The sequence below is a fragment of the Tyto alba genome, unplaced genomic scaffold (assembly GCF_018691265.1).
Source record: "Tyto alba isolate M040663 unplaced genomic scaffold, T.alba_DEE_v4.0 Super-Scaffold_3, whole genome shotgun sequence".
Taxonomy (NCBI): domain Eukaryota; kingdom Metazoa; phylum Chordata; class Aves; order Strigiformes; family Tytonidae; genus Tyto; species Tyto alba.
This window is the reverse complement of record NW_024881304.1, coordinates 271925-295810: the sequence shown is the minus strand read 5'-3', so window position 1 is coordinate 295810 and position 23886 is coordinate 271925. Positions and strand designations below refer to the sequence as shown.

General features: G+C 58.0%; 4 protein-coding genes across 4 annotated transcripts; all 4 read right to left on the bottom strand.

Moving 5' to 3' along the window:
• Positions 1-90: 90 nt before the first annotated feature.
• On the bottom strand, positions 91-5289 carry LOC122154063 (histone-lysine N-methyltransferase 2D-like). The gene is made up of 10 exons (XM_042799859.1): positions 5131-5289; positions 2860-3189; positions 2664-2765; positions 2244-2368; positions 1866-2028; positions 1672-1775; positions 1342-1455; positions 1072-1190; positions 860-905; positions 91-802 (listed from the first exon to the last, which is right to left on the bottom strand). The coding sequence occupies exons 1-10, from the start codon at positions 5287-5289 to the stop codon at positions 91-93; spliced, it is 1974 nt and encodes a 657-aa protein (XP_042655793.1).
• Positions 5019-7064, bottom strand: LOC122154045 (serine/arginine repetitive matrix protein 2-like). Its single transcript, XM_042799654.1, has 2 exons — positions 6752-7064; positions 5019-6600 (listed from the first exon to the last, which is right to left on the bottom strand). Exons 1-2 carry the CDS (start codon positions 6846-6848, stop codon positions 5501-5503), a joined length of 1197 nt encoding a protein of 398 aa, XP_042655588.1. The 5' UTR covers positions 6849-7064; the 3' UTR covers positions 5019-5500.
• Positions 7065-7428: 364 nt separating this feature from the next.
• On the bottom strand, positions 7429-9748 carry LOC122154056 (PHD finger protein 7-like). Its single transcript, XM_042799836.1, has 3 exons — positions 8276-9748; positions 8080-8181; positions 7429-7783 (listed from the first exon to the last, which is right to left on the bottom strand). The coding sequence occupies exons 1-3, from the start codon at positions 8360-8362 to the stop codon at positions 7655-7657; spliced, it is 318 nt and encodes a 105-aa protein (XP_042655770.1). The 5' UTR covers positions 8363-9748; the 3' UTR covers positions 7429-7654.
• Positions 9749-18175: 8427 nt separating this feature from the next.
• LOC122154062 (histone-lysine N-methyltransferase 2D-like) lies at positions 18176-23801 on the bottom strand. Its single transcript, XM_042799857.1, has 10 exons — positions 23643-23801; positions 21372-21701; positions 21176-21277; positions 20756-20880; positions 20378-20540; positions 20184-20287; positions 19854-19967; positions 19584-19702; positions 19372-19417; positions 18176-19314 (listed from the first exon to the last, which is right to left on the bottom strand). Exons 1-10 carry the CDS (start codon positions 23799-23801, stop codon positions 18603-18605), a joined length of 1974 nt encoding a protein of 657 aa, XP_042655791.1. The 3' UTR covers positions 18176-18602.
• Between the last annotated feature and the right edge of the window lie 85 nt (positions 23802-23886).

The following is a 23886-nucleotide window of genomic DNA, read 5'->3' as shown; positions in this document are numbered from 1 at the left end:
TCCCAGGGCAGAGATTAACAGTCAACTTTATTGGAGCGGTGGTGGGGGATCAGGGCCAGCAGGCAGGGCCGGCGCAGGGCTGGTCGCGCGTCAGCGTCCGGGCCGGCTGTAAGGGTTCTGGGCCCGACGTCGTAAGCGGGAGCGGTCTCGTCCCCGCACGGGCCCGGGGCGGCTGGGGCGGCGGCTGCTCTGGAGCCGTGCAGAGCTGGGGGTGCTGGGGCTGCCGGTCTCGGGTACCGGGGAGCCACGGGAGCATCCCGGCACCGACTGTGCGGGGCTGCTGCTCTCAGCCCTGGGTGCTGGTGCGTGGCTCCTGCCACGGCCTCTTGTGCGCCGGCTGTAGGGCTTTTGGGCCCGACGCCGCGAGCGAGAGCGGTCTCGCACGCGGTCGGGCCCAGGTGGGCTGGAGCAGCTGCTGCTCTCAGGTGGTGGGGAGCTGCTTTGAGACGGCCCCGATGCCCCTTGGCCACCAGTGCTGCTGGGGCTGCTACTCTCCAGTTCTGTGAAGCTGGAGGAGGACCCTGATGCCGCCGTGGTGCTGGTGCTGGGGCTGCTGGACTCAGGGACAAGCGAGCTGTGGGACCGTCCCCGTGCCAACTGTCCTGGGGTGCTCCTCTCAGCCCTGCGTGCTGGTGCACTGCTCCTGCCACGGTGTCTTGTGGGCCGGCTGTAGGGTTTTTGGGCACTACGCCGTGAGCGAGCTCGGTCTCGCACACGGTCAGGCCCAGGTGGGCTGGAGCAGCTGCTGCTCTCAGGCACTGGGGAGCTTTGGGATGGCCCCGATGCCGCCTGGAGACCAGTGCTGCTGGGGCTGCTGGTCTCTGGTGCTGGAGAGCTGTGGGATGGCCCCGATCCTGACTGGCTCTCGGTGATGGGACCCGCCACCTCCGAGCTGCCACTGGAGGCTGTAAGGGGGAGCAGGAAGGTCACGGGCACGGCCCCCCAGGCCCGCGGCAGGAGAGGCCAGAACTGTGCCCCCAGCCCCCCTGGAGCAGAGGGGCTCTGCCAAGCCCAGAATGGGCACCCGCTGCCAGGCCTCGCCCGGGGGCACCCGGGTGCTTTGCCTCTTACCGGTGCCCAGGCCAGCACAGCTGTTGCACTCCCATCTGGCTGCGCCGGTCCCCAAGTGGGAGCATCGTCTGTGGGTGCCCTCGGCAGCGCAGGAGCAGCACAGGAGCAGTTGCCAGGGCCTGGGGAAACAAACGGGTGCGTGGCTGTGAGGACAAAGTGACCGCAGCACGGGATTGTCCGGCAGAGCTCTTGTTCTCCGTCCCTCCGCTTCGAGCCCTTGGCGAGACAGAGATCCTGGGCAGAGCCCAGGTTGCCGCTCGGGCAACTTACCCCTGTCGCTTTGTGTGCTGCCTGCCTCCTGGGCAAAGGCACTCACGGGCATCGCAGCGGCTGTGCCTCTCATTTTGCTCATCATCTGCGTGCCCATTCTCCCATGATGGCAATCTGAAGCACAAGGGAAAAATGCTGCGCCCCTGCTGCCCCGGCATAAGGCAGAGGCAGGGCGTCCCTGCTCTTCCCCCCCTGCCCGCTTTCTGACTCCTGCGTGAAGCTGAAGCCCAGGCTGAGGGGAGAGAGCGGAGGGCCGGGAGCGCAGGGGCAGTCCCTGGCACGGCACAACGCTGGCACCCTCCTGTCTGGTGGGGCGGGCAGGACACCAACCTGAATGGGATTCGGATGCCCATGGTGAGCATCTCTTTGAGAAATGCACGCCTATCTCTACAGAAAGGGCACTGGAAGCAAATGCCGGCACGCGCAGCCTGTCCCTGCAGGGGAAACATGAGGAGCAGGCGTGAGGCCTTGGTGCTGCTGGGCGCCCGCCGTGCCCCCCCCGTGGGCGAGGGAAGGGCTCCTACCTGGATGCAGGCCCTGTGGAACCAGGCGTGTTTGCACGCTGGGCACACCATGGTGCCGTAGGACTTCCTGTCCTCCACCGGGTCCAGGCAGATGAGGCAGGCAGTGTTCTCCCCCGGAGCTGCCTCCACTGCCTGCTCTGGGCGGTGCTGCCAGCAGAAGGACCTGGGGAGGCAAGAGGAAAGGGAAGGGTGAGGTGAGGAGTGTTTTGGTGGGAATGATGGGTGATAATGTGTGAAGGAATCCCACCACTCGCTCTGTCCATGACTGTCTGCTAGGAAGTGTCACTGTGGGCTTGTTTTATGTTTGCTTATTGATGCTGTCAGAAAGGGGTATAAAAAAGTGGGTGATCCTCCTGTGGGAGGGCCGGCTACCCTTACCTGTAAAGCCCACAGAACTGCATGACGCATTCCCCCTCCACGGCGCAGGGGAGGTGGAAGCTGCGGTCACAGCCCTCCTGGCAGCAGGTGATGGCGGCCCCGCTCTCGCCACAGACGAAGCAGCGCTGGAAAGAGCAGAGCAGCCCCCATCAGCGGCAGCCTCAGGGCCTCCAGAGCCAGCCCCACGCCTCTGGGCAGGGTGCAGGATGCTGCCCCACTGCTGGGTCAGAGCCCGTGGATGCACCCGGCGCACGAGGCTCCTGTGCTGGGTCTGGGTGGAGGCTCTGTGGAGCTGCTGGGCGCGAGACTTTTGTCCCAGAGCTGCTTGGAAGGGCTGGGATTTCTTTCTTGGGGTCTGGGCTAAGCTCCCACACCGCTCCCGTGGCACCACAGATCTCCCTGAGCTTGTCCAGTCCTTACCTGCTGCGCTGCCTGCTCGACTGTATGGCGAATATCCCTCAGGGGGAATCCCATCAGGCCCACGTTGTGGGACTCTTTCTGGAAGAGGCCGTTGGCAAAAAACTGCGCAGGAAAGACAAGACAAGGAGGTGATGAGGAGGAGAGCGTGGCCGGGGCTGCCTGTCGGCAAGCTGGAGGGAGCCCCGGGGGCACTCACCAGGCAAAAGAGGTGGGCGCAGAGCCCTCGCTTCTGCAGTTTGTACCCGCAGATGTCCGGGTCAGCCTCTGCCCGGCCACACAGCATGCATGCTGGAGGGGAGAGAGCAAACGACAGCGGGAATGAGCAGCTCACCTCTGCAGGGCCGGGGCAAGCGTCCCTGAGGGCTGGCCTTGCAGGCACGGGTGTCCCAGCAGCAGGTGCCCACGGCCCAGCCTGGGCCCCGCTGGCTGCGGCACGGAGGGGCCCTGCCCCGGGGCGCTTGGGGAGCTCCTGCCTGCCCCTGCCACCGCTCTCGGCCCCACGCTGAGCGCCCCGACAGCCCCTCTGCTATGCTGCGGGAGGGATGCTTTGCTCTCACCTGGCTCCATCGAGTCGTCGGCCTCCTGCTTCCTCGCAGTCATCTCACCCATCAACAGTGAGTGCTGGGAGAGTCGCTGTCCCCGCAGTGCTGGGGTGTCTCTCCCAAGTGCTCCTCGGTTGACTCTGGGGGAGAAGCAGGGCGCGGGTCAGCTTGCAGCAGAGGCCCAGCGCCCCCCGGCACGGGGCCGCCCTCCTCCCTCGGCAGCCCCGCACGAGCCCCGTCCACCCCTGCCCTCCCCTCACCTCACCAGGTCGCGCTGAGGCACAGCCTGAGCCCAGCGATGCTTTATGCAGGCTTGTCCCCCGCGGGTCACAATGGCCACAGTGACATCAGCACCGTTGGCCTGGATGCACCCCAACGACGGGCAGGGACGCCCTCAGGAACGTGCCAGCCCCTCGGAGCCGGCCGCCGCCTCACATGGGTGGGTGCGAAGTGCCGAGGCGGGGGCCCGAGCCCTCGGCACCCCCGGGAGCGGGGCGGCTGCTCCTGCAGCCAGCGCAGAGCCGAAAGGCAGGTCCCGCGGGGCAGCCGTCGAGGCTGGCACTGTTGGCCGACCGGTGCTGGTCAGGCCGTGCGAGCCCAGGGCTGCAGCCCTGGCCCAGGCTGCGGCTCTGCTCCTGCCCTCGGCATGGGGAGCGCTGCCGGCAGGTCGGGGAAGGGGATCCTTCCTCTCTGCGCCGCAGCGCTGCGGCTGCACCTGCAGGGCTGCCGCCGGCCCTGGGCTCCCGGCTCCAGGGGACAGAAGCCACCTTGGAGCCCGGCCTGGGCTCGCACAGCCCATCCGCTCCGACGCGGCGCGTGGCCGGGGCACAGCACGGGGCCTCAGGACGGCACCTCAGCGTCGCAGGTGGCCCAACATCGTCATCTCCCGAAGTCGTCCTTAGCGCTTTGGTGACGTGCTGCCTCCAGAAGGAAAAGCAGCGGCAGTGCGAGCTGGGGACTCACGGCGCGAACGGCCTGCCTTCCTCCGTGGCAATAAACTGCCTTTCAGAGACAGTGTGAGCCCGTCCTTGGTGGGCAGGGAAAGTGCAAATGGCCCATGGGAGGAACTCATGTCGGAGAAAGTTTGTGGAGGACTGTCTCCTGTGAGAGGGGGACCACGATGGAGAAGGAGGAACAAGTTCCGGACAGTCCCCTCACCGAAGAGAAGAGAAGTGGCAGCGCTGACTGCACCCCCCATTCCCTGCCCCTGCGCCACTGGGGGAGGAGGTAGAGATATCGGGAGCAGAGCTGAGCCCGGGAAGAAGGGAGGGGTGGGTGGAAGGTGTTCTCAAGATGTGGCGATGCCTCTCACTGTCCTACTCTGTTATGTGTTGTTAGTGTCTGTAATAAATGTATGTTTTTTTCTTCTTCCCCTAACGAGTCTGCCTTTTGCTCGTGATCATAAAAGGGGGATTTTTCCCCCATCCCAGTCCTATCTCAAACCCCAAGCCTGGCTCTCTGTCCCTTCTCATTGCCGGAGGGGAAGGGAGAGAGAGCTGCTGCATTGCGGTTGGCTGCGGACCAGGCCTAAACCACGACACCGTCTCGCCACAGGATACAGTGGGGCAGACTCTGCTCTGGCACACCTCCCCCCTCCTTTCTTCCTCCGTTCCCCCACTGGCCTTGGTGTTCACGCAGCTGCGGCAAGTCCTCCTCACAAGTCCCACTCCTCCTCACCAGGTCCCTTCTTAAATGCGTTATCGCAGAGGTGGAGCTGCTTGGCTCGGCCCTGCTGCAGAGGTAGGGCCTGCTTGGAGCCGGGGGAGCTTGGAGAAGCTTCTCAGAGAGGGCCAGCGCTGTCGCCCCCTCCCCTGCTACCAAAAAACCCCACCGCTCCCTCAAAGCCAGGACAAGCTGGTACAGCAGCAACCACGGTGGGCGACAGGAGCTGGAACTGGGGAAGGGCAATGCCCTTTGGCTACTACTGTAGCAGCACCATCTGCAGCAACCTTCATGTCACACCTCCAGAGGTGACTCTGAGGGGAACTTTGAAAGCAGAGGCGCTTTGCCGCTTGTGCGTTCGAACTTTCCCCGGGGAAGCGGAGCAGGCTGCGGGGCCAGCGAGGCCCGAAGCCCACGGCCATGGCGCTGGGCAGCCGGCCAAGGCCAGCCCGCGAGGAGGGAGGTCTGGGGAAGGTGCTGCCAAGCCCCGGGGAGAAGACAACCCTGTGGGCCCGGCGGAAGCCAACAAAGGAGCGTGGAATCTCCCAGGGCAGAGATTAACAGTCAACTTTATTGGAGCGGTGGTGGGGGATCAGGGCCAGCAGGCAGGGCCGGCGCAGGGCTGGTCGCGCGTCAGCGTCCGGGCCGGCTGTAAGGGTTCTGGGCCCGACGTCGTAAGCGGGAGCGGTCTCGTCCCCGCACGGGCCCGGGGCGGCTGGGGCGGCGGCTGCTCTGGAGCCGTGCAGAGCTGGGGGTGCTGGGGCTGCCGGTCTCGGGTACCGGGGAGCCACGGGAGCATCCCGGCACCGACTGTGCGGGGCTGCTGCTCTCAGCCCTGGGTGCTGGTGCGCGGCTCCTGCCACGGCCTCTTGTGCGCCGGCTGTAGGGCTTTTGGGCCCGACGCCGCGAGCGAGAGCGGTCTCGCACGCGGTCGGGCCCAGGTGGGCTGGAGCAGCTGCTGCTCTCAGGTGGTGGGGAGCTGCTTTGAGACGGCCCCGATGCCCCTTGGCCACCAGTGCTGCTGGGGCTGCTACTCTCCAGTTCTGTGAAGCTGGAGGAGGACCCTGATGCCGCCGTGGTGCTGGTGCTGGGGCTGCTGGACTCAGGGACAAGCGAGCTGTGGGACCGTCCCCGTGCCAACTGTCCTGGGGTGCTCCTCTCAGCCCTGCGTGCTGGTGCACTGCTCCTGCCACGGTGTCTTGTGGGCCGGCTGTAGGGTTTTTGGGCACTACGCCGTGAGCGAGCTCGGTCTCGCACACGGTCAGGCCCAGGTGGGCTGGAGCAGCTGCTGCTCTCAGGCACTGGGGAGCTTTGGGATGGCCCCGATGCCGCCTGGAGACCAGTGCTGCTGGGGCTGCTGGTCTCTGGTGCTGGAGAGCTGTGGGATGGCCCCGATCCTGACTGGCTCTCGGTGATGGGACCCGCCACCTCCGAGCTGCCACTGGAGGCTGTAAGGGGGAGCAGGAAGGTCACGGGCACGGCCCCCCAGGCCCGCGGCAGGAGAGGCCAGAACTGTGCCCCCAGCCCCCCTGGAGCAGAGGGGCTCTGCCAAGCCCAGAATGGGCACCCGCTGCCAGGCCTCGCCCGGGGGCACCCGGGTGCTTTGCCTCTTACCGGTGCCCAGGCCAGCACAGCTGTTGCACTCCCATCTGGCTGCGCCGGTCCCCAAGTGGGAGCATCGTCTGTGGGTGCCCTCGGCAGCGCAGGAGCAGCACAGGAGCAGTTGCCAGGGCCTGGGGAAACAAACGGGTGCGTGGCTGTGAGGACAAAGTGACCGCAGCACGGGATTGTCCGGCAGAGCTCTTGTTCTCCGTCCCTCCGCTTCGAGCCCTTGGCGAGACAGAGATCCTGGGCAGAGCCCAGGTTGCCGCTCGGGCAACTTACCCCTGTCGCTTTGTGTGCTGCCTGCCTCCTGGGCAAAGGCACTCACGGGCATCGCAGCGGCTGTGCCTCTCATTTTGTTCATCATCTGCGTGCCCATTCTCCCATGATGGCAATCTGAAGCACAAGGGAAAAATGCTGCGCCCCTGCTGCCCCGGCATAAGGCAGAGGCAGGGCGTCCCTGCTCTTCCCCCCCTGCCCGCTTTCTGACTCCTGCGTGAAGCTGAAGCCCAGGCTGAGGGGAGAGAGCGGAGGGCCGGGAGCGCAGGGGCAGTCCCTGGCACGGCACAACGCTGGCACCCTCCTGTCTGGTGGGGCGGGCAGGACACCAACCTGAAGATGGATTCGGATGCCCATGGTGAGCATCTCCATTGAGAAATGCACGCCTATCTCTACAGAAAGGGCACTGGAAGCAAATGCCGGCGCACGCGCAGCCTGTCCCTGCAGGGGAAACATGAGGAGCAGGCGTGAGGCCTTGGTGCTGCTGGGCGCCCGCCGTGCCCCCCCCGTGGGCGAGGGAAGGGCTCCTACCTGGATGCAGGCCCTGTGGAACCAGGCGTGTTTGCACGCTGGGCACACCATGGTGCCGTAGGACTTCCTGTCCTCCACCGGGTCCAGGCAGATGAGGCAGGCAGTGTTCTCCCCCGGAGCCTGCCTCCACTGCCTGCTCTGGGCGGTGCTGCCAGCAGAAGGACCTGGGGAGGCAAGAGGAAAGGGAAGGGTGAGGTGAGGAGTGTTTTGGTGGGAATGATGGGTGATAATGTGTGAAGGAATCCCACCACTCGCTCTGTCCATGACTGTCTGCTAGGAAGTGTCACTGTGGGCTTGTTTTATGTTTGCTTATTGATGCTGTCAGAAAGGGGTATAAAAAAGTGGGTGATCCTCCTGTGGGAGGGCCGGCTACCCTTACCTGTAAAGCCCACAGAACTGCATGACGCATTCCCCCTCCACGGCGCAGGGGAGGTGGAAGCTGCGGTCACAGCCCTCCTGGCAGCAGGTGATGGCGGCCCCGCTCTCGCCACAGACGAAGCAGCGCTGGAAAGAGCAGAGCAGCCCCCATCAGCGGCAGCCTCAGGGCCTCCAGAGCCAGCCCCACGCCTCCTGGGCAGGGTGCAGGATGCTGCCCCACTGCTGGGTCAGAGCCCGTGGATGCACCCGGCGCACGAGGCTCCTGTGCTGGGTCTGGGTGGAGGCTCTGTGGAGCTGCTGGGCGCGAGACTTTTGTCCCAGAGCTGCTTGGAAGGGCTGGGATTTCTTTCTTGGGGTCTGGGCTAAGCTCCCACACCGCTCCCGTGGCACCACAGATCTCCCTGAGCTTGTCCAGTCCTTACCTGCTGCGCTGCCTGCTCGACTGTATGGCGAATATCCCTCAGGGGGAATCCCATCAGGCCCACGTTGTGGGACTCTTTCTGGAAGAGGCCGTTGGCAAAAAACTGCGCAGGAAAGACAAGACAAGGAGGTGATGAGGAGGAGAGCGTGGCCGGGGCTGCCTGTCGGCAAGCTGGAGGGAGCCCCGGGGGCACTCACCAGGCAAAAGAGGTGGGCGCAGAGCCCTCGCTTCTGCAGTTTGTACCCGCAGATGTCCGGGTCAGCCTCTGCCCGGCCACACAGCATGCATGCTGGAGGGGAGAGAGCAAACGACAGCGGGAATGAGCAGCTCACCTCTGCAGGGCCGGGGCAAGCGTCCCTGAGGGCTGGCCTTACAGGCACGGGTGTCCCAGCAGCAGGTGCCCACGGCCCAGCCTGGGCCCCGCTGGCTGCGGCACGGAGGGGCCCTGCCCCGGGGCGCTTGGGGAGCTCCTGCCTGCCCCTGCCACCGCTCTCGGCCCCACGCTGAGCGCCCCGACAGCCCCTCTGCTATGCTGCGGGAGGGATGCTTTGCTCTCACCTGGCTCCATCGAGTCGTCGGCCTCCTGCTTCCTCGCAGTCATCTCACCCATCAACAGTGAGTGCTGGGAGAGTCGCTGTCCCCGCAGTGCTGGGGTGTCTCTCCCAAGTGCTCCTCGGTTGACTCTGGGGGAGAAGCAGGGCGCGGGTCAGCTTGCAGCAGAGGCCCAGCGCCCCCCGGCACGGGGCCGCCCTCCTCCCTCGGCAGCCCCGCACGAGCCCCGTCCACCCCTGCCCTCCCCTCACCTCACCAGGTCGCACTGAGGCACAGCCTGAGCCCAGCGATGCTTTATGCAGGCTTGTCCCCCGCGGGTCACAATGGCCACAGTGACATCAGCACCGTTGGCCTGGATGCACCCCAACGACGGGCAGGGACGCCCTCAGGAACGTGCCAGCCCCTCGGAGCCGGCCGCCGCCTCACAGGGGTGGGTGCGAAGTGCCGAGGCGGGGGCCCGAGCCCTCGGCACCCCCGGGAGCGGGGCGGCTGCTCCTGCAGCCAGCGCAGAGCCGAAAGGCAGGTCCCGCGGGGCAGCCGTCGAGGCTGGCACTGTTGGCCGACCGGTGCTGGTCAGGCCGTGCGAGCCCAGGGCTGCAGCCCTGGCCCAGGCTGCGGCTCTGCTCCTGCCCTCGGCATGGGGAGCGCTGCCGGCAGGTCGGGGAAGGGGATCCTTCCTCTCTGCGCCGCAGCGCTGCGGCTGCACCTGCAGGGCTGCCGCCGGCCCTGGGCTCCCGGCTCCAGGGGACAGAAGCCACCTTGGAGCCCGGCCTGGGCTCGCACAGCCCATCCGCTCCGACGCGGCGCGTGGCCGGGGCACAGCACGGGGCCTCAGGACGGCACCTCAGCGTCGCAGGTGGCCCAACATCGTCATCTCCCGAAGTCGTCCTTAGCGCTTTGGTGACGTGCTGCCTCCAGAAGGAAAAGCAGCGGCAGCGCGAGCTGGGGACTCACGGCGCGAACGGCCTGCCTTCCTCCGTGGCAATAAACTGCCTTTCAGAGACAGTGTGAGCCCGTCCTTGGTGGGCAGGGAAAGTGCAAATGGCCCATGGGAGGAACTCATGTCGGAGAAAGTTTGTGGAGGACTGTCTCCTGTGAGAGGGGGACCACGATGGAGAAGGAGGAACAAGTTCCGGACAGTCCCCTCACCGAAGAGAAGAGAAGTGGCAGCGCTGACTGCACCCCCCATTCCCTGCCCCTGCGCCACTGGGGGAGGAGGTAGAGATATCGGGAGCAGAGCTGAGCCCGGGAAGAAGGGAGGGGTGGGTGGAAGGTGTTCTCAAGATGTGGCGATGCCTCTCACTGTCCTACTCTGTTATGTGTTGTTAGTGTCTGTAATAAATGTATGTTCTTTTTCTTCTTCCCCTAACGAGGCTGCCTTTTGCTCGTGATCATAAAGGGGAATTTTTCCCCATCCCAGTCCTATCTCAAACCCCAAGCCTGGCTCTCTGTCCCTTCTCATTGCCGGAGGGGAAGGGAGAGAGAGCTGCTGCATTGCGGTTGGCTGCGGACCAGGCCTAAACCACGACACCGTCTCGCCACAGGATACAGTGGGGCAGACTCTGCTCCGGCACACCTTCCCCCTCCTTTCTTCCTCCGTTCCCCCACTGGCCTTGGTGTTGTGAGAAACTATGAGTTAAGTATATTGTTTATTAAGACTTAAAGATAATAAGAGGAGGGGAGATCGTTCATGTTGTACATATAAAGGGACACCAGCGAGGTAGAAGTTATCAAGGTAGGGGAAATAATGCAGCTGATACAGAAGCAAAACGAGTGGCAGGCAATTATAATACAATTTTGACGATACAACAAGTATCTGTTAATAAAAATTTGAGCTTTGAGTCTGCAGAAAAGGAAAAACTAGAACAAATGGGAGCTAAGGAACAAGAGGGTAAATACATATTGCCAGATGGGAGGGAAGTCTTGCCAAAAGGCATAGCACTCGAAATATTTTCAAAAATACACAGCAAAACACACTGGGGAACCCAGGCATTATTTGATCATTTCAATCAACAGTTTGCCTGTATAGGCGTATATAACATAGCAAAGACAATCACGGCAGCCTGTGAGACCTGTCAAAGGTTAATCGAAACAACATGAGACAAAAACCTCTTGGAGGACGTTCCCCAGCATACAGACCTTTCTCACACATACAAGTGGATTTTACTGAACTACCTAGGGTAGGGCGTTATAAATATTTGTTAGTAATGGTGGATCATTTAACACATTATGTTGAGGCTTTTCCTACCTCCAGGGCAACTGCTAACCAAGTTACTAAAGTATTACTTGAACACATTATACCTCGATATGGAGTGCCTGAAATAATCGACTCGGACAGAGGAACACACTTTGTGTCAAAAATTGTTAGAGATCTAACCGAAAGCTTGGGTATTAAGTGGGAATACCATACACCATGGCATCCACAAAGTTCGGGAAAAGTTGAAAGGATGAATGGAGAAATCAAAACTATTCTGACTAAATTAATGATAGAAACCAAATTGTCATGGATTAAGTGCATACCCATGGCACTATTAATTCTCAGAACCAGACCCCGAGCGGATGTGGGAATATCAGCGTTTGAAATGGTGTATGGAATGTCCTATAGAATTGAAAATCCACAAACAAATGTTTTAATTCGAGACCATGTGATTAATGAATATGTTTCACAATTAGCAGAACATCGTAATAAGCTTTGGGAACATGGACTGATTGTGCAACGACCCCCGTTGGACTTAAAAATTCATAATGTTAAACCTGGGGATTGGATATTGGTTAAAGTACGGAAGGAAGAAACCCTAAAACCCAATTGGGAGGGACCTTATCTTGTTTTACTAACAACAGAAACAGCTGTCCGGACTGCTGAGCGTGGATGGACTCATGCCAGTCGCATTAAAGGCCCCGTGACGAAACCTCAATGGAAAGTAATTAGTACTCCAGGTGATACCAAGATAAACCTGAAGAGATAATGATAAAGACTTTGTTTGAGCATTTTGCCGCATTGCCTTTTGGTATAAAGTGTATATTGCTGTTTTTACTTGCAATAATAATTTCCTTGTTCATTTATTATATATGGAAACGCACTAAGTGGGGGTAGAGAAAATTGTTAGAATATAGAAAATATACTGATATAAATAATGTATGCATTTTAAATATACGAGTTAGGTGTAATCATTTAAACTGTAACTGTTACCCATTTGCTTGTTTGCTTGTTTTAGGTGCAAGGCATACCAGGATAAATGGTAGACATAATGTGAGAAATTAGACAAGAAATTATTTGGGGAATCCTATGAGTGGTGGGAAAGTTTTGCCAAAGAAATAAACCCTCAATATTATCGGTACCAATCTGACGAACCGGTCCCCTTTGTAGCTGAAATTTTGGCTATAAAGTGCAGAAGGGAAGTACTAACTGTGTCTTGCTTTGTCCCATTAGTTAAAGCTGCAAAGTGGGAAGTCTATATAAACAGGCAGAAAGCCCGAAACAGCTGTTCTCCTGAAGAATTCCCTTGCTGCCGAGAAGACGGTACACCCCGTGACTCGAAGCAACCGAGTCGAAGGGCGAGGCAGAGGAGGAACAAACCATGGAGAAAAGAATCAGAACAATGGGACGCAAAAGCAGCAATGGTCTAACTTCCCCAGGACTGGTAAAAATACACCTAAATTGGCAAAAGTGATAAACACCCTTTTTCCTGGTATACCGTTAGTCTTGTTACTGATAATAGCCCAGGCAAAAGGAGGAAACCCTCATGAACCTATGAATTGGACAATAACAAACATACAACATCCAAATAATCCAATTCAAGCACGGGCTACACCGGGTACATTTAGTTTTAATGTGAGTTTGCGCGATCTAATTACTGGACACCGTAAAGACAAAGCTGATCTGTGCAAACCAATCTACATATGTCCCGCGTCCAATCCTGGAAGAAGTTATTGTAACCTTCCAGGTCACTATTACTGTGGCTATTGGGGATGCGAAACATGGGCCTCTGAGTGGTCCACATCTGGAGACGAATATCTAGAAATAAAGTGGTCACCGGAAAAGTGTAAGAGACCTCACATAGGAAGCAATGGACGTGTATTCGGACACTGTAACAATGACGGATATTGTAAAAGTATTAACATAACAATTAAAACCCCAGACAACGATCAATGGTTAGCAGGAAAATATTGGGCAATTAGATATTGGGAACCAGAGGGAGACAGAGGAGGAATCTTTCAAATAATGAAAAGACCGATGTCTCACGATCCCTTACCAGTAGGACCAAACTCAGTCCTAAATTCACCCATTTTTCCTAAGAAAAGGATGGTTCCCACAAGTGTCACAACCATTCGTCCAAACTTTTTATCAGTAACAGATAGAACAACTAAAGACATGGTGACTGAGTACTCTTTAGTTAGGGATTCAGGAGTGTCAGAATCTAAAGACCCCTTATGGGATTTAATGCGAGCCTCTTATCGTACCCTTAATGAAAGTAAACCAAATTTAACTAAGGAATGCTGGTTATGTTACAATATTAGACCACCATATTTTGAGGCAATCGGAATACCAGATAGGATTCAATGGTCTAGTGGTTCAAACCCACAAGAATGCCAATGGGATGACCAGAGGAACCATACACAAGGAATTACTATTCAATTAGTAACAGGTCAAGGAAAATGTATAGGTACAGTTCCCAAAAGGTATCAGCCCTTGTGCAACCAAACAATCACTAACACCAATATAAAAAGACACAAGGATCAAAATGACAAATGGGCTATCCCGACACCAGGAGCTAAGTGGGTTTGTTCAGACATCGGAGTAACGCCTTGCCTATCCTTAAACGTGTTTAATCAATCTCAGTTTTGCATACAGGTGATTATTGTTCCTCGTCTGATCTATCACACCTCTGAGGAGGTGTTACGCCACTTTGAAGGAGACCTGAATAGACAAAAACGAGAGCCAATTACAGTGATAACCCTAGCTACTCTGCTGATAGCGAGCGGAGTTGGAGCAGGTACAGGCATAGCCTCCCTAGTAAAAGGTCAGGAATTACAAAGTTTGCAGATGGCTGTAGATGAGGATTTAGCAAAAATAGAACGATCAATACAAAATTTAGCCACTTCAGTAAAGTCTTTATCAGAGGTAGTGCTGCAAAATAGAAGAGGATTAGACCTATTGTTCTTAAAGGAAGGAGGGTTATGTGTAGCTCTAAATGAAGAATGTTGTTCTTTTGCTGACCATATGGGAATAGTCCAGGACACCATGTCTGAACTCCGGAAAAGGTTAGATCAACGTAAAAAGGATCGTGAGACGGGTAGATCGTGGTATGAAAACTGGTTTAATGTTTCACCTTGGCTAACTACTTTGTTATCTGCTTTAGCAGGACCGCTTATTATATTGATTCTGGGACTTATATTTGGACCTTGTATAATACGCTATATTTTACGCTTTATTAGAGAACGGTTCGACATAGCTAAATTACTTATTTTAAGGTCTGAGGTAAAATATAAAAGTGTATCTATTAATGAAGAAATAGATGATGAAGATTGTTGTGAATGCGTTATACCATGTAAGAATTATGATTGTAATTGTGAGATATTATCCTGTGAATGTTGTGATAAATGCTGGAATTGTGGAAGAAGGCTTGCTTGCAGTGCTAGGAATGAAAGTAGCGTCTAATAAACAATAGTAGGATAAAAAGAAAAAGGGGGGATTGTGAGAAACTATGAGTTAAGTATATTGTTTATTAAGACTTAAAGATAATAAGAGGAGGGGAGATCGTTCATGGAATTATGTGTTGCTTGTGCACACATGGCCGACGCTGCAGATCACAAGATATCCCAAGAAAACAAACAGAAGAAAAACAACTCCATATAAGGATATCATCGACCACCAGAAGGCAGAAAACGACCCCCTAACAACAACTAGCACATGCGCAGAGTATCTCCACCACTCCAGACCGCAGCAACAGTTGAAACATAGTATCTTCACCACTCCATGAACGCGGGAAAAAAAATGTATAAAAAGGGACAGTTTGTTCTCCTCAGTACGGCAGTTGGTGGAGCACAGACTGCCCTGTCGTCCAGCGCTGTTTTTGCTCATATTCTACTTGCTATAATTAATAAAATTTCAATTGGAGTTCGACCCATTGTAGTCTCGATTTATAACAGCAACGCTGAGCTAAGGAGAACTAAAAGATCAATAAACAGCCCTGTCGAAAACCCCGAACGCCCGCCGAGGAGAGGGCTAAGGGGCTGATGTACAACGCCGTGGTTGCGACGCGCCCCCCCCCCCCCGCCGCCATTTTGCCGTGCCTGGGCACCGGCGCGCGGGCCGCCAAGCGCGTGCAGCCGGCGCCACCGTCCGGGCGGAGCGGAGGCGGCTGCGGCCTAGCGCGGCCTGCAGCCCGCTACTGCTGCCACCGGGACGCCTCTTCCCACTGAAACGGCTCGTATTTATTCATTTTCATACTGCATACCTGGATAGAATGTCCCCAGACTTCTGACTTGAAACACCCCAGGGGAAACCACAAAATTGTGAGGAAAGAAAAGGTGTGTCAAAAGGCAAAAGGGATGAAAGGGAAGACTGGACAAAGGTACTAAACGTTCATGTTTGCAATATCAATGTTTGCTCGAGTATGACAGATGAAACATTATTATGGAAAAAAACCCCAGTAAATTTTAAGTCATCAAAATGCCACCTTCATAATTTTGCAAATGTGTAAAAATGATTTTTAAAGCAGATGCTCCTTCGGCCAATCATAACAATTTAACAAAGTGATTTGATACAGCAGTTTTTATTCTTAAAATATTCCAAGGACCTGAGTGATCTCAGTGATTAGATTCCAGGAAATCACTGATCGTTAGCCAAATAAATCACCCATTTTGTCTAAGCATCACTGGTGATCCAGGCACAATGCAATTTACTAGAAAGAGGAATTTCTAGTGATGTGCCACTGCATAAAATATTCTCTCCTGGCAAACGGGTACAAACATGTGCCTTGTTACAGTAAAAGTCAAAAAGAATTTAAGTTAGTGCTTCTTTACTTTCTCCAGCTATCCATGAAAATCCATGCAGGTTGAAATGTACAGATGTACAAACTCTAATGAAGTCAGGAGGGCTGATAGCAGATGACCAGCACTTTTATTTCTTTGCTAATTTAGGGCTTTGTAGTACCGCTTACTCTGCTGAATGTCCACCAAAATGTCCTGAAAACATTAGTCTTGATTGAAATCCTATGCTGTTGTAAATGGTATGTCATGAGGACTCTTCATACTACAATGCAGTATGTTTAGCAGTTAGGAGTTGTGAAGCTCTGGATGACAGGAAAGCACCACATTAGAACATCAATGCTGCAGGAATTCTTAGGAGAAAAAAAGAGCGTGCAGAAGTAGTAATGCAGTATACTGCAAAAATGTGGTATTTAATACAACTAGGAGGACCTCCTAGCCTCAGAATGAGAGAGGATCATGCACCACAAATTACAGTTCAGTTTAACATCTTCAAAAGCAGCATGACACACCAAGGTATTTACAAATTGAGTCAGATCGCATGGCTTTCAAAGATAAAGCCTGTTACCTATGAACTTAGCTTTTTGCCTTTACCAAAGAATATGTGAGAGTAAGTGAAAAGTTTTTTTAATATCTGTTTTCAAATTTCTACACTGCAAAATTAATTCTGAAGAGAGAAAACAAAGAACAAAATGAAAACATGACTCAGACAAACTTGTGCAGACACAGAGAAGAGTACCTAAGAAAAAACACAGTTTTTCTTCTTTATCTACTCAGTACTTAAGTTATTTGCTTTTTGACGTTCTCTCCTGTAACTTCTCCTTTGCAAAACAAGACAGTTTTCAGCTTTCTTATCTCTGTGGTGTATTTCCACAATCACTGAATTGCCATTTAAACTTCATCTTTCCTAAAATAAACAACCAGGGATTCTTAGTGGAAGAGCCTTGCACAAGCCTCTCGACTGCTGAACATTCTTCTCTGCCATTTATCACAGTCATCTCCTTCCACACCTGAGCTTCCCATCCTTCTACAAGGGAGAGATTCTGCAAAAGTTTAGGAAGGAGCAGGTAGGGTAGGGAAGCCTGAAACCTTCCCTTACCAGCTACCATCTTGAAGGCTTACGAGGACATCGTGTGGAGAAAAAAAAGGAGCATGGAGGAAGTATAGAGCAGAGGTCATTGACCCTCAGAAACCTGCTGTAACTGGGCTAGCCACAGGGCAGCTGATGGGGTTGTTCATCAGTCCCTGGGGGTCTGTGGCAACGGTGCTGCAGTATGAGCTCGATCCAGAGGCAGGAGTCCCCCCTGAAGGGAAGGCAGTGAGGGCTGTGGGCCCAGGTGAGCGCCCAGACATCAGGGACATTTACTCACCGAGCACCACCGAGTCCACTACTGAACCTGCCAGGACAAAAACCAAACGGTGCCCCGGGAACAACCGTAGGAGGAAAAAAGCAATGTGAAATCCAGTATTGGAGAATCCAGTTCCCAAAGGCAATTCAGGACTAAGAGAGAAATGTGAAATCCCCAGAAGCCCTTCTACAACACTAGCTGTCTGACACTGCTGAGAGTGACTAGAGGCTTCCCAGTGTCCTCGGCCATCCTCTTCTACCAGCCACCTTCCAAGCCAAACTCTGGTGCTCAGGGTTTCCTTCTCACCAGGCTTTCTGAGATTTGTCGTGGCCTTCCGACAGCCAGGCATTACAGAACACAGTGAGCTGGGTGCTGTCAGAGGTGAACGGTGCCAGGGAACAAGCACCTCGGTTCAGAGTGGGGCTGTTCATGACCACAGCTCTTCAGCCGGCATCAACCAAGCACCAGTGCTCGGGAGTGCCTCGGAGCTCACATCGCAAACGCCCTGTTCTGGCCACATGCAGACCATGCGTCTTCCCAGACACAGCTGTCAAGAATAGGAGGACAAAGTGCTGCCACAGAGTTCTCTTTTAGACCCTCTCGACCTCCTTTCCTTACTCGCTGCCTCTTTCTTGGCAGAAAAGCCCTTCAGGTTTCTCAGGTTCCCTTGCCTACCTGAGAGAGGACAGCGGTTCCCTCCTGTAAGGCATCAACTTCCATGCTGCAGGAAGGCCTCTGAGGAAGACACTTAATGCACACAGATAAGGCCACCTATAGCTTGCCCGAAGAGCAGAGGGTTGTTCAAGTCTGTCCAGCCACCCCACAGGATTTCCTTCACGCTTTGGTCGCCTTATTTCTTGATTCAGGCTTCTAGCACGCTGCCAGCTTCTACAGAGATCTTCAGCAGTCAGTCTGCAACCAAATCCTTTCTCCTCCCTGCACTAGAGAGGGGCTAGCTCGTCTCCCAACAGGAGGGAAATCCTTTCGGATGATGGGCATTGCCCAGGTCCCATGTTACCCAGAACTCCATGTGAACTTTTTTGCTCTCAAGGGCATATGATAGGACTCGAGGCTTCAGTAACAGGTGCTGCTCTGGCTCCAATGAGTTCTGTGGAGTAAATTCCTTACGAGGTGTTTGCAAACTCTACAAAAAAGGATTTCTTGTCTTCTAGAGCAAGAAGGAAGCCTTCAGATGGTACAGCAGCAACCACGGTGGGCGACAGGAGCTGGAACTGGGGAAGGGCAATGCCCTTTGGCTACTACTGTAGCAGCACCATCTGCAGCAACCTTCATGTCACACCTCCAGAGGTGACTCTGAGGGGAACTTTGAAAGCAGAGGCGCTTTGCCGCTTGTGCGTTCGAACTTTCCCCGGGGAAGCGGAGCAGGCTGCGGGGCCAGCGAGGCCCGAAGCCCACGGCCATGGCGCTGGGCAGCCGGCCAAGGCCAGCCCGCGAGGAGGGAGGTCTGGGGAAGGTGCTGCCAAGCCCCGGGGAGAAGACAACCCTGTGGGCCCGGCGGAAGCCAACAAAGGAGCGTGGAATCTCCCAGGGCAGAGATTAACAGTCAACTTTATTGGAGCGGTGGTGGGGGATCAGGGCCAGCAGGCAGGGCCGGCGCAGGGCTGGTCGCGCGTCAGCGTCCGGGCCGGCTGTAAGGGTTCTGGGCCCGACGTCGTAAGCGGGAGCGGTCTCGTCCCCGCACGGGCCCGGGGCGGCTGGGGCGGCGGCTGCTCTGGAGCCGTGCAGAGCTGGGGGTGCTGGGGCTGCCGGTCTCGGGTACCGGGGAGCCACGGGAGCATCCCGGCACCGACTGTGCGGGGCTGCTGCTCTCAGCCCTGGGTGCTGGTGCGCGGCTCCTGCCACGGCCTCTTGTGCGCCGGCTGTAGGGCTTTTGGGCCCGACGCCGCGAGCGAGAGCGGTCTCGCACGCGGTCGGGCCCAGGTGGGCTGGAGCAGCTGCTGCTCTCAGGTGGTGGGGAGCTGCTTTGAGACGGCCCCGATGCCCCTTGGCCACCAGTGCTGCTGGGGCTGCTACTCTCCAGTTCTGTGAAGCTGGAGGAGGACCCTGATGCCGCCGTGGTGCTGGTGCTGGGGCTGCTGGACTCAGGGACAAGCGAGCTGTGGGACCGTCCCCGTGCCAACTGTCCTGGGGTGCTCCTCTCAGCCCTGCGTGCTGGTGCACTGCTCCTGCCACGGTGTCTTGTGGGCCGGCTGTAGGGTTTTTGGGCACTACGCCGTGAGCGAGCTCGGTCTCGCACACGGTCAGGCCCAGGTGGGCTGGAGCAGCTGCTGCTCTCAGGCACTGGGGAGCTTTGGGATGGCCCCGATGCCGCCTGGAGACCAGTGCTGCTGGGGCTGCTGGTCTCTGGTGCTGGAGAGCTGTGGGATGGCCCCGATCCTGACTGGCTCTCGGTGATGGGACCCGCCACCTCCGAGCTGCCACTGGAGGCTGTAAGGGGGAGCAGGAAGGTCACGGGCACGGCCCCCCAGGCCCGCGGCAGGAGAGGCCAGAACTGTGCCCCCAGCCCCCCTGGAGCAGAGGGGCTCTGCCAAGCCCAGAATGGGCACCCGCTGCCAGGCCTCGCCCGGGGGCACCCGGGTGCTTTGCCTCTTACCGGTGCCCAGGCCAGCACAGCTGTTGCACTCCCATCTGGCTGCGCCGGTCCCCAAGTGGGAGCATCGTCTGTGGGTGCCCTCGGCAGCGCAGGAGCAGCACAGGAGCAGTTGCCAGGGCCTGGGGAAACAAACGGGTGCGTGGCTGTGAGGACAAAGTGACCGCAGCACGGGATTGTCCGGCAGAGCTCTTGTTCTCCGTCCCTCCGCTTCGAGCCCTTGGCGAGACAGAGATCCTGGGCAGAGCCCAGGTTGCCGCTCGGGCAACTTACCCCTGTCGCTTTGTGTGCTGCCTGCCTCCTGGGCAAAGGCACTCACGGGCATCGCAGCGGCTGTGCCTCTCATTTTGCTCATCATCTGCGTGCCCATTCTCCCATGATGGCAATCTGAAGCACAAGGGAAAAATGCTGCGCCCCTGCTGCCCCGGCATAAGGCAGAGGCAGGGCGTCCCTGCTCTTCCCCCCCTGCCCGCTTTCTGACTCCTGCGTGAAGCTGAAGCCCAGGCTGAGGGGAGAGAGCGGAGGGCCGGGAGCGCAGGGGCAGTCCCTGGCACGGCACAACGCTGGCACCCTCCTGTCTGGTGGGGCGGTCAGGACACCAACCTGAATGGGATTCGGATGCCCATGGTGAGCATCTCTTTGAGAAATGCACGCCTATCTCTACAGAAAGGGCACTGGAAGCAAATGCCGGCACGCGCAGCCTGTCCCTGCAGGGGAAACATGAGGAGCAGGCGTGAGGCCTTGGTGCTGCTGGGCGCCCGCCGTGCCCCCCCCGTGGGCGAGGGAAGGGCTCCTACCTGGATGCAGGCCCTGTGGAACCAGGCGTGTTTGCACGCTGGGCACACCATGGTGCCGTAGGACTTCCTGTCCTCCACCGGGTCCAGGCAGATGAGGCAGGCAGTGTTCTCCCCCGGAGCCGCCTCCACTGCCTGCTCTGGGCGGTGCTGCCAGCAGAAGGACCTGGGGAGGCAAGAGGAAAGGGAAGGGTGAGGTGAGGAGTGTTTTGGTGGGAATGATGGGTGATAATGTGTGAAGGAATCCCACCACTCGCTCTGTCCATGACTGTCTGCTAGGAAGTGTCACTGTGGGCTTGTTTTATGTTTGCTTATTGATGCTGTCAGAAAGGGGTATAAAAAAGTGGGTGATCCTCCTGTGGGAGGGCCGGCTACCCTTACCTGTAAAGCCCACAGAACTGCATGACGCATTCCCCCTCCACGGCGCAGGGGAGGTGGAAGCTGCGGTCACAGCCCTCCTGGCAGCAGGTGATGGCGGCCCCGCTCTCGCCACAGACGAAGCAGCGCTGGAAAGAGCAGAGCAGCCCCCATCAGCGGCAGCCTCAGGGCCTCCAGAGCCAGCCCCACGCCTCTGGGCAGGGTGCAGGATGCTGCCCCACTGCTGGGTCAGAGCCCGTGGATGCACCCGGCGCACGAGGCTCCTGTGCTGGGTCTGGGTGGAGGCTCTGTGGAGCTGCTGGGCGCGAGACTTTTGTCCCAGAGCTGCTTGGAAGGGCTGGGATTTCTTTCTTGGGGTCTGGGCTAAGCTCCCACACCGCTCCCGTGGCACCACAGATCTCCCTGAGCTTGTCCAGTCCTTACCTGCTGCGCTGCCTGCTCGACTGTATGGCGAATATCCCTCAGGGGGAATCCCATCAGGCCCACGTTGTGGGACTCTTTCTGGAAGAGGCCGTTGGCAAAAAACTGCGCAGGAAAGACAAGACAAGGAGGTGATGAGGAGGAGAGCGTGGCCGGGGCTGCCTGTCGGCAAGCTGGAGGGAGCCCCGGGGGCACTCACCAGGCAAAAGAGGTGGGCGCAGAGCCCTCGCTTCTGCAGTTTGTACCCGCAGATGTCCGGGTCAGCCTCTGCCCGGCCACACAGCATGCATGCTGGAGGGGAGAGAGCAAACGACAGCGGGAATGAGCAGCTCACCTCTGCAGGGCCGGGGCAAGCGTCCCTGAGGGCTGGCCTTGCAGGCACGGGTGTCCCAGCAGCAGGTGCCCACGGCCCAGCCTGGGCCCCGCTGGCTGCGGCACGGAGGGGCCCTGCCCCGGGGCGCTTGGGGAGCTCCTGCCTGCCCCTGCCACCGCTCTCGGCCCCACGCTGAGCGCCCCGACAGCCCCTCTGCTATGCTGCGGGAGGGATGCTTTGCTCTCACCTGGCTCCATCGAGTCGTCGGCCTCCTGCTTCCTCGCAGTCATCTCACCCATCAACAGTGAGTGCTGGGAGAGTCGCTGTCCCCGCAGTGCTGGGGTGTCTCTCCCAAGTGCTCCTCGGTTGACTCTGGGGGAGAAGCAGGGCGCGGGTCAGCTTGCAGCAGAGGCCCAGCGCCCCCCGGCACGGGGCCGCCCTCCTCCCTCGGCAGCCCCGCACGAGCCCCGTCCACCCCTGCCCTCCCCTCACCTCACCAGGTCGCGCTGAGGCACAGCCTGAGCCCAGCGATGCTTTATGCAGGCTTGTCCCCCGCGGGTCACAATGGCCACAGTGACATCAGCACCGTTGGCCTGGATGCACCCCAACGACGGGCAGGGACGCCCTCAGGAACGTGCCAGCCCCTCGGAGCCGGCCGCCGCCTCACAGGGGTGGGTGCGAAGTGCCGAGGCGGGGGCCCGAGCCCTCGGCACCCCCGGGAGCGGGGCGGCTGCTCCTGCAGCCAGCGCAGAGCCGAAAGGCAGGTCCCGCGGGGCAGCCGTCGAGGGCTGGCACTGTTGGCCGACCGGTGCTGGTCAGGCCGTGCGAGCCCAGGGCTGCAGCCCTGGCCCAGGCTGCGGCTCTGCTCCTGCCCTCGGCATGGGGAGCGCTGCCGGCAGGTCGGGGAAGGGGATCCTTCCTCTCTGCGCCGCAGCGCTGCGGCTGCACCTGCAGGGCTGCCGCCGGCCCTGGGCTCCCGGCTCCAGGGGACAGAAGCCACCTTGGAGCCCGGCCTGGGCTCGCACAGCCCATCCGCTCCGACGCGGCGCGTGGCCGGGGCACAGCACGGGGCCTCAGGACGGCACCTCAGCGTCGCAGGTGGCCCAACATCGTCATCTCCCGAAGTCGTCCTTAGCGCTTTGGTGACGTGCTGCCTCCAGAAGGAAAAGCAGCGGCAGCGCGAGCTGGGGACTCACGGCGCAAACGGCCTGGCTTCCTCCGTGGCAATAAACTGCCTTTCAGAGACAGTGTGAGCCCGTCCTTGGTGGGCAGGGAAAGTGCAAATGGCCCATGGGAGGAACTCATGTCGGAGAAAGTTTGTGGAGGACTGTCTCCTGTGAGAGGGGGACCACGATGGAGAAGGAGGAACAAGTTCCGGACAGTCCCCTCACCGAAGAGAAGAGAAGTGGCAGCGCTGACTGCACCCCCCATTCCCTGCCCCTGCGCCACTGGGGGAGGAGGTAGAGATATCGGGAGCAGAGCTGAGCCCGGGAAGAAGGGAGGGGTGGGTGGAAGGTGTTCTCAAGATGTGGCGATGCCTCTCACTGTCCTACTCTGTTATGTGTTGTTAGTGTCTGTAATAAATGTATGTTCTTTTTTTTCTTCCCCTAACGAGGCTGCCTTTTGCTCGTGATCAGAAAGGGGAATTTTTCCCCATCCCAGTCCTATCTCAAACCCCAAGCCTGGCTCTCTGTCCCTTCTCATTGCCGGAGGGGAAGGGAGAGAGAGCTGCTGCATTGCGGTTGGCTGCGGACCAGGCCTAAACCACGACACCGTCTCGCCACAGGATACAGTGGGGCAGACTCTGCTCTGGCACACCTCCCCCCTCCTTTCTTCCTCCGTTCCCCCACTGGCCTTGGTGTTCACGCAGCTGCGGCAAGTCCTCCTCACAAGTCCCACTCCTCCTCACCAGGTCCCTTCTTAAATGCGTTATCGCAGAGGTGGAGCTGCTTGGCTCGGCCCTGCTGCAGAGGTAGGGCCTGCTTGGAGCCGGGGGAGCTTGGAGAAGCTTCTCAGAGAGGGCCAGCGCTGTCGCCCCCTCCCCTGCTACCAAAAAACCCCACCGCTCCCTCAAAGCCAGGACAAGCTGGTACAGCAGCAACCACGGTGGGCGACAGGAGCTGGAACTGGGGAAGGGCAATGCCCTTTGGCTACTACTGTAGCAGCACCATCTGCAGCAACCTTCATGTCACACCTCCAGAGGTGACTCTGAGGGGAACTTTGAAAGCAGAGGCGCTTTGCCGCTTGTGCGTTCGAACTTTCCCCGGGGAAGCGGAGCAGGCTGCGGGGCCAGCGAGGCCCGAAGCCCACGGCCATGGCGCTGGGCAGCCGGCCAAGGCCAGCCCGCGAGGAGGGAGGTCTGGGGAAGGTGCTGCCAAGCCCCGGGGAGAAGACAACCCTG